General features: G+C 26.2%; 1 protein-coding gene and 1 long non-coding RNA gene across 2 annotated transcripts; both read left to right on the top strand.

Moving 5' to 3' along the window:
* Positions 1–1,066: 1,066 nt before the first annotated feature.
* On the top strand, positions 1,067–8,294 carry LOC100206496 (uncharacterized). Its single transcript, XR_010643340.1, has 3 exons — positions 1,067–1,202; positions 2,676–2,775; positions 7,799–8,294. It is a non-coding gene; the product is annotated as an uncharacterized LOC100206496 (long non-coding RNA).
* Positions 8,295–9,642: 1,348 nt separating this feature from the next.
* Positions 9,643–10,404, top strand: LOC136089996 (uncharacterized). The gene is made up of 2 exons (XM_065816100.1): positions 9,643–9,752; positions 9,870–10,404. The coding sequence occupies exons 1-2, from the start codon at positions 9,643–9,645 to the stop codon at positions 10,402–10,404; spliced, it is 645 nt and encodes a 214-aa protein (XP_065672172.1).
* The last annotated feature ends 480 nt before the right edge of the window (positions 10,405–10,884 follow it).

Genomic DNA, 10,884 nt, shown 5'->3' with positions numbered 1-10,884 from the left:
AATGAAAGATATGAAAATGATGAATGTGTTTGAAATAAATATCTACCAGCATTTAATTTTCATGTATCGTTATAATCACAATATCTCTCCTATAAGCTTTAATAACAAGTTTAAAACAAATAAAAATGATAGCTATAATCTTAGAGCGAATATGTCCAACACATATAAACTGCCTCGGATAATAAACAAATATTCAGAGTACAGCATTCTATATCGAGGTCCAAAAGTATGGAATACTTTTCAAAAAGGATTCAAAGGTACGGTAAATTCGTTAAGTTCATTCAAGTTTTTAACAAAAAAAGAAATTTTTAAAATATAAGAAACGTTTTTGGTTAATGATACTTTGAATAATTTCTCATAAATCTGTTTTTGTTTTATTTCTACTTTTGTTGGTTGCTTATCAATTTTATTAGCGAATTACGCGTTTTATTACGATATTTTATTGAAATTTTATTACGCATATTGTAACATATTACGATATTTTTTTGAAATCTTGTTATAGGGGCTCTATGAAAAGATTGTGATAACGTACTGTCATCCTCATCTTCTTTGAGCCCCTATCTGTTTTACTTATTTTATTTATTCAAATTTTATATAACCAATTTTTAAAATCTTATATAAAATAAAAACAGACAAACAAAAAAAAAAAAAAAAAAAAAAAAAAAAATATTGTGCTTAACAATATTATTAAAATTTTATTAACAATTCTTATCATAATCATTTTTATCTCGCTATTACCTTTTTCTCCAAATTATCATCATGAGCATCAAACAAGCCAAACTATTTTTTAAGGGGAGAGGGGCATTTTTAACTTATTTCCGATGATTCAACATGGCGATAATTCAACATTCAACAATTTCCTACATTAAAAATATGTTGCATGCATTTGTTTGGTATTAACTACAATATACGAATAATGAATTTCCACTAACAACTATTAAAAGCTTACTAAATGCCTAAAGTTTTTAGTGAAAACTCCTATAAGTTATTGGGTCACTTTACTATATAAGAACTATGCCGAGGGTGCGATAAAAACAATAGTAACCAGTCTTCTGTTAAGTTATGCGCAACATTATGATCTCCTGACCGTAAACGTCTTAGGCCACTTTTGATTTGTTTTGAAAAATCGCATATTAAGCGGTATCGAAGTACTTATCTTGGTGCTTTTGTATTGGTATTCAGGCTTTTTAAGCAAATGACAAGTGAGTTTTATATATATATTTTTTAATCCATAATATTAAAAAAAAAATTTTTCAAGATTTTTCTCTAACGATGCCAATTTTTAGAAATAAAGATAAAAAAAGCCTTTCCATATGGCAGTAATATATATTATATAAATATATTGTATAAAAAAGATAAGAAAATATAAAAAAATATTTTCCTGTTTTCATCAAATAATTTCATTTTCCGTACAATTTCACTAAATTTGAGTTTGTGTAAAGTTTAAATAACTTATATTATGGCTCATTATAAAAACTCAAATTAACTTTTAGATTGTTTAAGTAAAGTAAAGCCTAAAATCTAAAATAAAAGTTTTTTCAAGTTCATAACATTATTTATTCTGTAAATTATACAAATAAACAAGCAATTTATGTAATATTGATTTAAAAAGAATAATTATTTAAAAAAGATTCATTTAGTTGATTACTATATCTTTATAGTAAAGCTGTTCTTTTTTATGTAACACCATTATTTTTTTACTACAGAGCAAATATAATATATAGTATAATGCTTTTTACTTTTAACAGTTTAATGAACAACAGTAGTATTTTTTAATAAAATTAGAAAATTAAAATATAATTAAAAAAAAAATCCAGTTATTTTATGTTTGCTAAATTTAATCACTTATTACTTTCAAAAGAGTAAAACAGTTGAAATGAAAAAATGAATCAACTGAATCAATCTAAAAATATTCAGCTTTTTTTTTGTTCATTTTCGTGATAAATTTTTGTGTGTGGAAAAATCTATAAGTTTTTAAAGTTATTTGTTTTCACTTTTTTAAAATTAGTGTTGTGGCGCATTTTTACTAGGTTATATTTTCATAGTTTTTTTTTCAACATTTTGCCTGTTTATGATACATAAACATTATTTAGGTAGAATGTTGACAAAGTAAAATGTCCTATAATTTATTTGTACTCTAATCTTCTGCTGGAGTTCTTTTTCGCGTTATTTAGGTATTGATTTATCAGTTTTTAAATGATTTGGGGTTAATGTTTTTAGTTTCAAAGATATTAATGAATGTAAAAATAAAATTGAGACTCTTTCAAGGTAGTTACAGAGAGTATTTATTCTTGCTCTAATATATCTACCCTTCAGGATAATTTTTTGTGGATATATAAAGGGTTATTTTAGCAATAAAAAGTTCATCAAAATTTAAAGAAAAAAAAAATCTCTATCTTTTTTTTTCTTTAAATTTTGATGTTTAAAAAAAGAAGTAGGAATCATCAATAATAGCTTTAAACAAAAATGCTTTTTCGACTGCATGTTACATGTAATGCATGGTTACATGTATGTCTGGTTTCATGTGCGGATGGTTGCATTTAATGCATAGTTACATGTATGCATGGTTAGATGTATCTATGTTAAATATATGATATGTAGTAAAAATATAGTCAGATTTTTGTCACAGAAATGATGTTAGGCCAGTTTGCATTGTAGAAAAATTATGTTTTAAGGAGGCAATCAAAGAGATCTTGCTCGTGCTAAAAATTTAAAAAAACAACAAGAACTTCAAAAGTCACAAGGATCGAAAGATTATCCGAAGAGAAAGGAAAGGTATTTTAAGTCTGTTTTTTTTATATTTTATATATAGTTATAATTTTTCTCCAAGTAAACAATTTCAATTCTGTTAAATATTTTTTATGAAAAGGTTAATTTAACAGAGTACTTGATTTAAAGTGTATTGATTTTACTATACTTAGTTTTTTATTATAAAAAAATGTTATACTATTTAATTTTTTTAGATTAACCAAAAAACTCTTTATTTTTGTAATAAAGTAAAGTAAAGGTTTTTTGGTAAATTATAACTATAGTTAATTAATTAGTATTTTTAATTTAACTTGTTAAGCCTAATCAATGATTATAGACTAAATATTGAAATTATTTTTTGATAATAAATAATATTTGAAATTTATTATAAGTTATACATTTATACATTACTTTATTAAAAGTTTTATTAAAAAGTAATGTTTAAATTATAACCTATACAATATAATTTTTTAAATATAAAGTAATGCTTAAATTACAACCTTATAATAAATTATAAATGTATTTTCCTGTATTTTACTATATTGTTTACTTTATGGAAGCTAAAAATAAAACAGTTTTCTTTTTTTTTTTTTAATTCGTTGCCTTTTTTTTTTTTACACTTAAGAATAATGATGGTTAATTCAAATAAAAATAAAAATAAAAATTAACAATGTTTGAATTAACTATGTGTTGTAAAAGCATTTTTCTTATGTAAAAATTTTTTTCTCCATTATTACAAAATCTAAAATATTGATACATCATAAGCCTAGTTATCAGTGGCAAAACCTTATTTTTAATGAAGATGCTAAGAAATTTCAATTAAGAGGAAAAAAAATTCTAGGTTATGAAGATTGAAAAGTTTAAAAGTACTTGTAAATCAAGAATTTTACAATGACTAAAATAAAGCTTATGCCAAACTAACACACTTTTTAGATTAAAGGCTTTTTATTATGAGATTCGCTTATGATAGGGATATAGAAGCATTTAAAAAAATAAATCGTAAGTTAACTTTTTCTGAAACGCATTTATAAGTTCTATTCTTTTAAAACACAGACTTATGAAATTTACAGAAAAGTTTTTAAATTTGCCAAATCAATACTAATGGTACGGATGAATTTTTAATATTCATACCAAGCCTATATCTTAACTCAATATTGAACAAAATAAACTGTTAGAGATCAATTCTTCATGTTTTCCTCAAAGGCTTAGACAGTTTCAATATACTTTGAAAATTGTACAAGAGTTGATGATGAAACTGAAAAAGAAATCAATTATATAGATTGTTACTTTATGAATATTCCTACATAATACAATAATGCCATAAATAGAGGTGACTAAGAAAAATGGAAAAATGCTATGAATGAAAAAATCCAAACAATAATAAATGTCCCTTATATTTTGAGAGAGCTTCCATTTATAAGAAAATGTACCTGAGAAAAGATATGATAATAAAATTAAAGGCAACAATGATACAAGTTTAAAATACTTAAACAGCTATGCTACATAGTCAGATATGTTATAAGCCAGATATGGTCCTACAAGCAAACAAAAGGGATTAGTTGTTTAGAAACTTTTTTATCTATTTTTTTCATCCGCTAGCATGAATTGTAATGCAACTTTCTACTCAATACAACCTTATTTTGCACCAAATGGATTTTAAAAGTGATTGTCATCATGCCCCAAACGAGCGTGAAATTTATGTTCAATATATTCATAAAACCCTTGGTTATAAAAAAATTCACAATAACAAACAAATAGAATGCTTTAAAACAAAATAGTAGAACTTTGTAAAATTGATTGAAATTAAAATAAATGTTTCTAAATGAAAGGTTTAGGCCATTCAAAGTTAAGAATTTAATTTGACTAGCAACATAATTTATATTGATTAGCAATAGCATAACTATGAATCAATCAGATTACTTGCACAACATTTTGACAAAAAATAACAACAACAGTAAATAAAAAAATTTTTACCAATTGCAAACCAACTTCAAATCCATATGAGCAAGTTCTTTATTTTTACCATAATTAGTCTGCTGGGTTAAATGATTCAGACAGAAAAATATATCAAAAAATAGATAGTAGTCTTCTTTATGTAATGGCTTGTACTAGGCCAGATATTTGTTTCTTCATTAAATGATATGTACTAAATATAAGCTTTTTCTAAATTATCTCGCATTTATTAAAATCAAATAATGATGGCTTCAATTAGTTTGAAAAGCTGATGAGTTAAAGTTTTATGCATTCTGTGATTTTGATTAGGATCCTTAGAAGATTAGCGTATTATATAAGGTTATTGTTTTTTCCTGTGTAAAGATGGATCTGTCCTAACTTAAAAGTCAAAGAAGCAAATAAGTTTTGCATTGTCTGCTTGTAAAACAAGATTTCTTTACACACCACTGTTTAAAGATGTTTGATTGATTTAAACATTGAGTTGATTACTTTAAAGACAATGATTGTCCTGGAGTGGCAATTACAGCTACAATGCCGCAGAACATTAAGACTGTATGGCAACTTATCAACAACTATCTGTAACTTTTTTTACATTAACTTAAGCTTAAGAATTGTTACACTACAGTACCATTAAAAGAATCATTCTTGAACTTTCTTTATCTTTAAAAACTTGTATCATAATAGGTTACCACTCAGCCTACAATAACTCAAAAAGCAAAGTGAAATAAAAGCAAAATTATATGGAAATATAAAATAATTTAAGTGGAAATATAAATTATATTATGCTGAAATATAAACTAAAAAATATGGAAAAATAAATTAAGACAAGAACATCAAGATAAGAAAATAATGAAAGAAAATAAATAAGAAAATAAATGTTGTACAAACCTTGTAGAATCTCTGGATCTAATAACTCAGGCAATTGAAGATAATATACCCGTAGATACTAAAGTATATATAAGTAAGTTATATTAAATAAAGCCATTCTTTGAATTTTGCTTTTTTTTGGGGAATCCCAGAAAAGGAATTATCAGACAAGGCAAAATTGAGCCTAATCTATTAAGCTATAATCTCACTAAAGATTTTATCTTGTCCAAATAACCTTAATCACTTACATTCATTTTTTGATTTGTATTTTGTCTCTGACCTTATCTTATACTCAGTTTCTCCTCATTCTCTTTTAAAAGGCTCAGATCATGCTATGATCTTACTCAAACGTTTATCTTGAACTTTTTCTACATCTGACTCGCCCTGCATTAGTTACTTCTATAAGGCTAACTAGGACTAAGGCTAGGCTAACTATTGATTCTAGGATAACTAGGATTCTTAAGGATTTAACTAGGATTCTTTTTCTGATTTTCTTTGTATTAGTCTTCGGGTTAATATCTCAAATCTTCGGTCTCAAATCTTCGGTCTCAAATCTTGTCTGTTTCAATTTAAGCTGTCTATGATTTTGCCCTTATGCAGCTGCTGTTTTTAATTGTAATTATTTACTGCGTCTTTTACACAAGAACAATTCTTTAAAGAATAAGGGCTTTATCATTGCAAGAAGTTGATGCAAAAAAGTTTCATTTGATGCTAAGTTCCTCTATTCTCAGATTATTCAATCACGCATTTTATCTCAAAAGTTTCATTATAGCGTCTTATGGAAAATCTTTAACAATGTAATTAACAAAAGTCTAGCATACATGGGTCTGATCTTATTACCTTTTAAAAATAGCACAGAACTGTTTGTATAGAACATTTTCTATAATTCATCTTTTAAATGTTATGATCATGCTATACCTGTCATCCCAAAGAAATTGTTGTTAATCCGCTGTTTAAACATTCAATTTGCTTTTGCTTCCATTGCTTGAGTTATTTCTTATTTAAAAAACTCTTATACAGCGTGGTCAACATTTCTGTCACTAAAATTCTCAATATCTCGAACTCTTATGGATCTGGTAAAGAAGTTTGAGATATTGAGAGGATTTTAGCTCAAACAAGTGCGAAAGGGACCGGAAATAAAGCTTGAGATTCACAAAAGTTCGAGATATCGAGAGTCAACTGAATCTTACAAAAGTGTTCTTCAGAGCTTTCTTTTATTACTCTCTTGAAACCATCAATGGTTCCAGTTTTTTAAAATTTGGTGATTGCTTTGACTCCCCCAATCATCCCCCAATCAGTCTCACTATTATTTGCAATCAATCTCACTATTATTTGCAAACTTTATCAATATTTAATTAAAAATCTCATTTTGATTCAAATTCTACAACTTAATCTCTGACAAACAATATGGATTTCATTTATCTTGTTCTACTTTAAACTTATTTACTGTTATAACAGAAATGTACTGTTGTGCATTAGATGGAAGCAGTAAGGCAAGGGCTATTGATGTTAAGATATCAAAGCCTGGTCTTTTAAAAAAAAACTCACTTCGGTGTATTAAAGATGTCCCTGATGACCTTTTATTCTACGCTCCTTCATTTCAAGTAATTTTTAAATACCCCCTAAGTGCAAGTAGAAGTTACTCAATTCCTGTCTATTAATACTTAGAGATATTAAAAAAAAAAACTTAAGGGGTTATACCCTTTAGTTTAGTTTACACTAAACTTCAGAATTTTGAAAGTTAAAAAGTTGTATTTTGACTTCGTGGTCAAAAAATGAATCAAATTGTAAGTTTTTTGTTATTTATTTATAAGGTTTGAATTAAAGAATGTTTGCTGTAAAAAATTTTTTGAGGAGTTCACTTTTTTTTTAAAAATTTAAATTTATTAAAAAGTTTTAAAATTTGTTCAACTGAAGTTGTTTGGATCATATGAGTTTAAATTACAGAGATTCTACTGTACGTTAAAAACATGTTTACCTTATTTTTAGCTGCCGAGTCTGAGATAGAAAAATTCACAATAACACAAACCAATATCTCCACACAAAAAAAATCTTTTGCTATTTTTCTAAGAAATCTTGGACATTCTAAACAACTCAAAAACATTCTGTTTTTATTTTGACATTGATGGTTATTTATTTGTAAAATAGATGACTTTCTTTTGAAGTCCTTTAAAGCTTTTTATTGTTGGATGTTATAATTTGAAATTAATTGTTTTTGTTCATTTTATAGGGATTCAGATATTATGCGTCAAAAGCAAAAGATGGCCGAGGAAAAAAAAATGACTGAAGCTGGAGGGGGTGACCAAAAAAGCAAGTAGTTTTTACAGTTTGAATCTGCAGGATATGTTGATATAAGCGAATTAATTAAAGAAGTTTTTCTTTTCAAAAGAAATGGAGTATTGTTATAATTTTTTAGTAAATTTATGTTAAATATTTGTATTTACTTGATAAGTTTGGAGTAAGCAAGTCTTTTTTTAAAAGAAAAGTTGCGAGTTTTACCTAATATTTTCAACTTATGCGATATCTACGATACATGCACCAGTATTATTGACCAAAATAAAATTACATAAAACATTTTCGATGAAAAAATTGTTTATCTGTGCTTCGGACATTTTTTTACGGTCTGCAGCATCTCGAGTTGTTTGTTTATTTATAGCTTGGTGCTTCTATTTATATTGAGTCGTTGTAGTTTTTTTCAATGAAATAATAAGTGTTCCTTCTGATTATGACTAAGTGTTCCTTCTGATTATGATTTTTATAGTTACCATTGTTATGTGAGTGAATTAATTTTTTTGTTATAGGTTTTTAGGAATCGTCTTTAGTTTCAAATCTAGAAAAATCTTCCTTTTTTTGTTTTGTTTTGAATAAAACAGTGTCTAGCCAAACGTAAACCCTTTGTTGATTTATTTACACTTCATTGCGGCTATTCCAATTTATGTCAGTTGATTTATGTCGACAGTTGATTTATGTCGACAGTTGATTTATGTCGACGATGATGCGACCGTAGATTGCAGCTACGGCTCGATGAAAAAATAATTAAAATAAAAAATTGATAATATAAAATGATAATAGTTATTAGGCATACAATGTATACTTCGAATTAAAACACAAAATATTTTTAAAATAAGAACAATCTGCGCAACGATTGGAACCCGCAACCCTGCTTCCGCACATCAAGCGATAAACACGACACTACACTAGCTCTGATTTGTTACCTTAAAACTATATAGAGTAGATTAGGGTATTATGAGCACCTTAAGCAAAACTTGAAATATTTTCAAAAATAAATATGCTGGATTCAAAATTTTTGCAATTAAGCAATTTTGAGGGATCACTACTCATGATCCACATAGATATTTGGGCACCCGATATTGTTTCTTAAAAACACAGAAGTTTTAAAAAAGTAACAAAAGTGCTCATATTACCCAGACCACTGGGTAATATGAGCACTTTAAATTAGCAAAAAAAAAATAACATTAAGTAAAAAAATACCAACCTGACAATTAGAACTAATTTGTGGAATATAATGATTCGTTATTAACAAAACTTATTAAAATTAAAATTTCTACCACTATTATTATTATTATTTTTTTTTTTGAAGATATACTACTTTGTTTTAGACCAAAAAAAAAATTAGTTATTTTTTCAATTTTATTAACTCAAACCTTTAAACGATAAAATTACAAATTTTTTGAATTTAATTTACAAAAAGATATTAAGTATAGTTTAGATATTAAAAAATTTTTACTATGATTTGTTTTTATTCAAAAATAAACTAAAACCGTTGCAATTTTAGGATTATAAACTAGGTAATTTCAACGAAAAACACTAGGTAATTTGAGCATGCTCATATTATACAAAAATGGTATCTTTAAATAAAGTCAAAACTAAATGTTTCTATGCATTGTCAAACAAAAATGAAACGGTTTCTAGCTGACATATTTTTCTTTATAAAAAATTAAGTTTTATTATATTCGCAGCATAAGAAATAATAAAAAACAGTCTTAGTATTTTTGAGTTTTTAGTATTTAATTATCTTTAAAATCGGAATTTTTTTATCAAAATTAAATTAAAATGAGCAATGCTGATGTTGTTTCAATCGTAATGGTGAGAGAACTACTGAACTTACAAAAAGAGACGATATTATCGTTCTTTACAGAAACAGTTAAAATGATTAATATAAAGTTTGATTCAGTTCAAAAAAGCATTCAAGAAGAAAGGATCTTGACAATATCAAAGCTGGCTTGACATTCGTTGCCTTCCTGCAACGATAAGGTTAAAAGTGTAAATGAAAAAATTAGTAAAGTTAAAGAAGAGTTATCCAGCGTAAAGATAATACAGGGAAAAATTTCGACAGACAACAACAACCTAAAGCTAAAATCTGTTGATGCAGAGGATCGAAATCGAAGGAACAATTTGCGTATTGATGGTTTGCCTGAGAGTAGAGATAAAAAAGATTGGGAAAAAACCAAAGAAAAAGTAAGGAAATTATTTGCTGAAAATCTTAATATTAAAACAGAAATCAAAATAGAACGAGCGCATAGAGTGGGAGTTTCGAACGAAAATCGCGAACGAACAATTGTTATGAAACTGCATGACTACGAGGACAAAAAAACGATCACTGATAACGCATCGAAGCTAAAAGGTACCAATATTTTTTTTAATGAAGATTATTGTAGTACAACTAGAAAAGTTCGAAAAGAGTTATTCGCTAAGGTGAAAATTCATAGACAAAATGGTTATTATGCTAAAGTTGTGTATAATAAACTAATTGTTCATGAATTTCAACAAAATAAGTCTGAAAGAACAGAAAATTTAATATTTCAAGGTGAATAGTTTACTTATTAATATATTAATAGTTAAATTCTTTCATATTTACTATATTTAAAAATGGATTCGAATAATGTTTTTGAAAACATAAAATTTGACCCTTTTAAAGACAATTTATTAAATAACACAAATATTTTTCAAGGTCCTTATGAATTTAAGGGGAAAAAGAAATAAATTCATTTTCTATATTACATGTAAATATTGGAGCATAAATCAAAACTTTGACAAGTTTAAAGAATTTTTAAATATTATAGATTACACGTTTGATGTCATATCCCTTACAGAGCCTTGGCATGAAAATACACTTGATTCTAATTCTAATTACAAATTACCTTATTATAAGCTAATTAGTCAACCGCGAGGAAGTAATAAAAACGGAGGAGGCGTTGGTATATATGTTTTAGATTTATATTCATACAAAATAAAAAATAAATTATGCTCATCAAATCTTAATTATGAAAGTTTATTCATTGAAATAATTAGTGA

Source organism: Hydra vulgaris, chromosome 13 (assembly GCF_038396675.1).
Source record: "Hydra vulgaris chromosome 13, alternate assembly HydraT2T_AEP".
NCBI classification, from domain to species: Eukaryota; Metazoa; Cnidaria; class Hydrozoa; order Anthoathecata; family Hydridae; genus Hydra; species Hydra vulgaris.
Note: the sequence above shows the minus strand (reverse complement) of the source record. Positions and strands in the feature narration are given on the sequence as shown.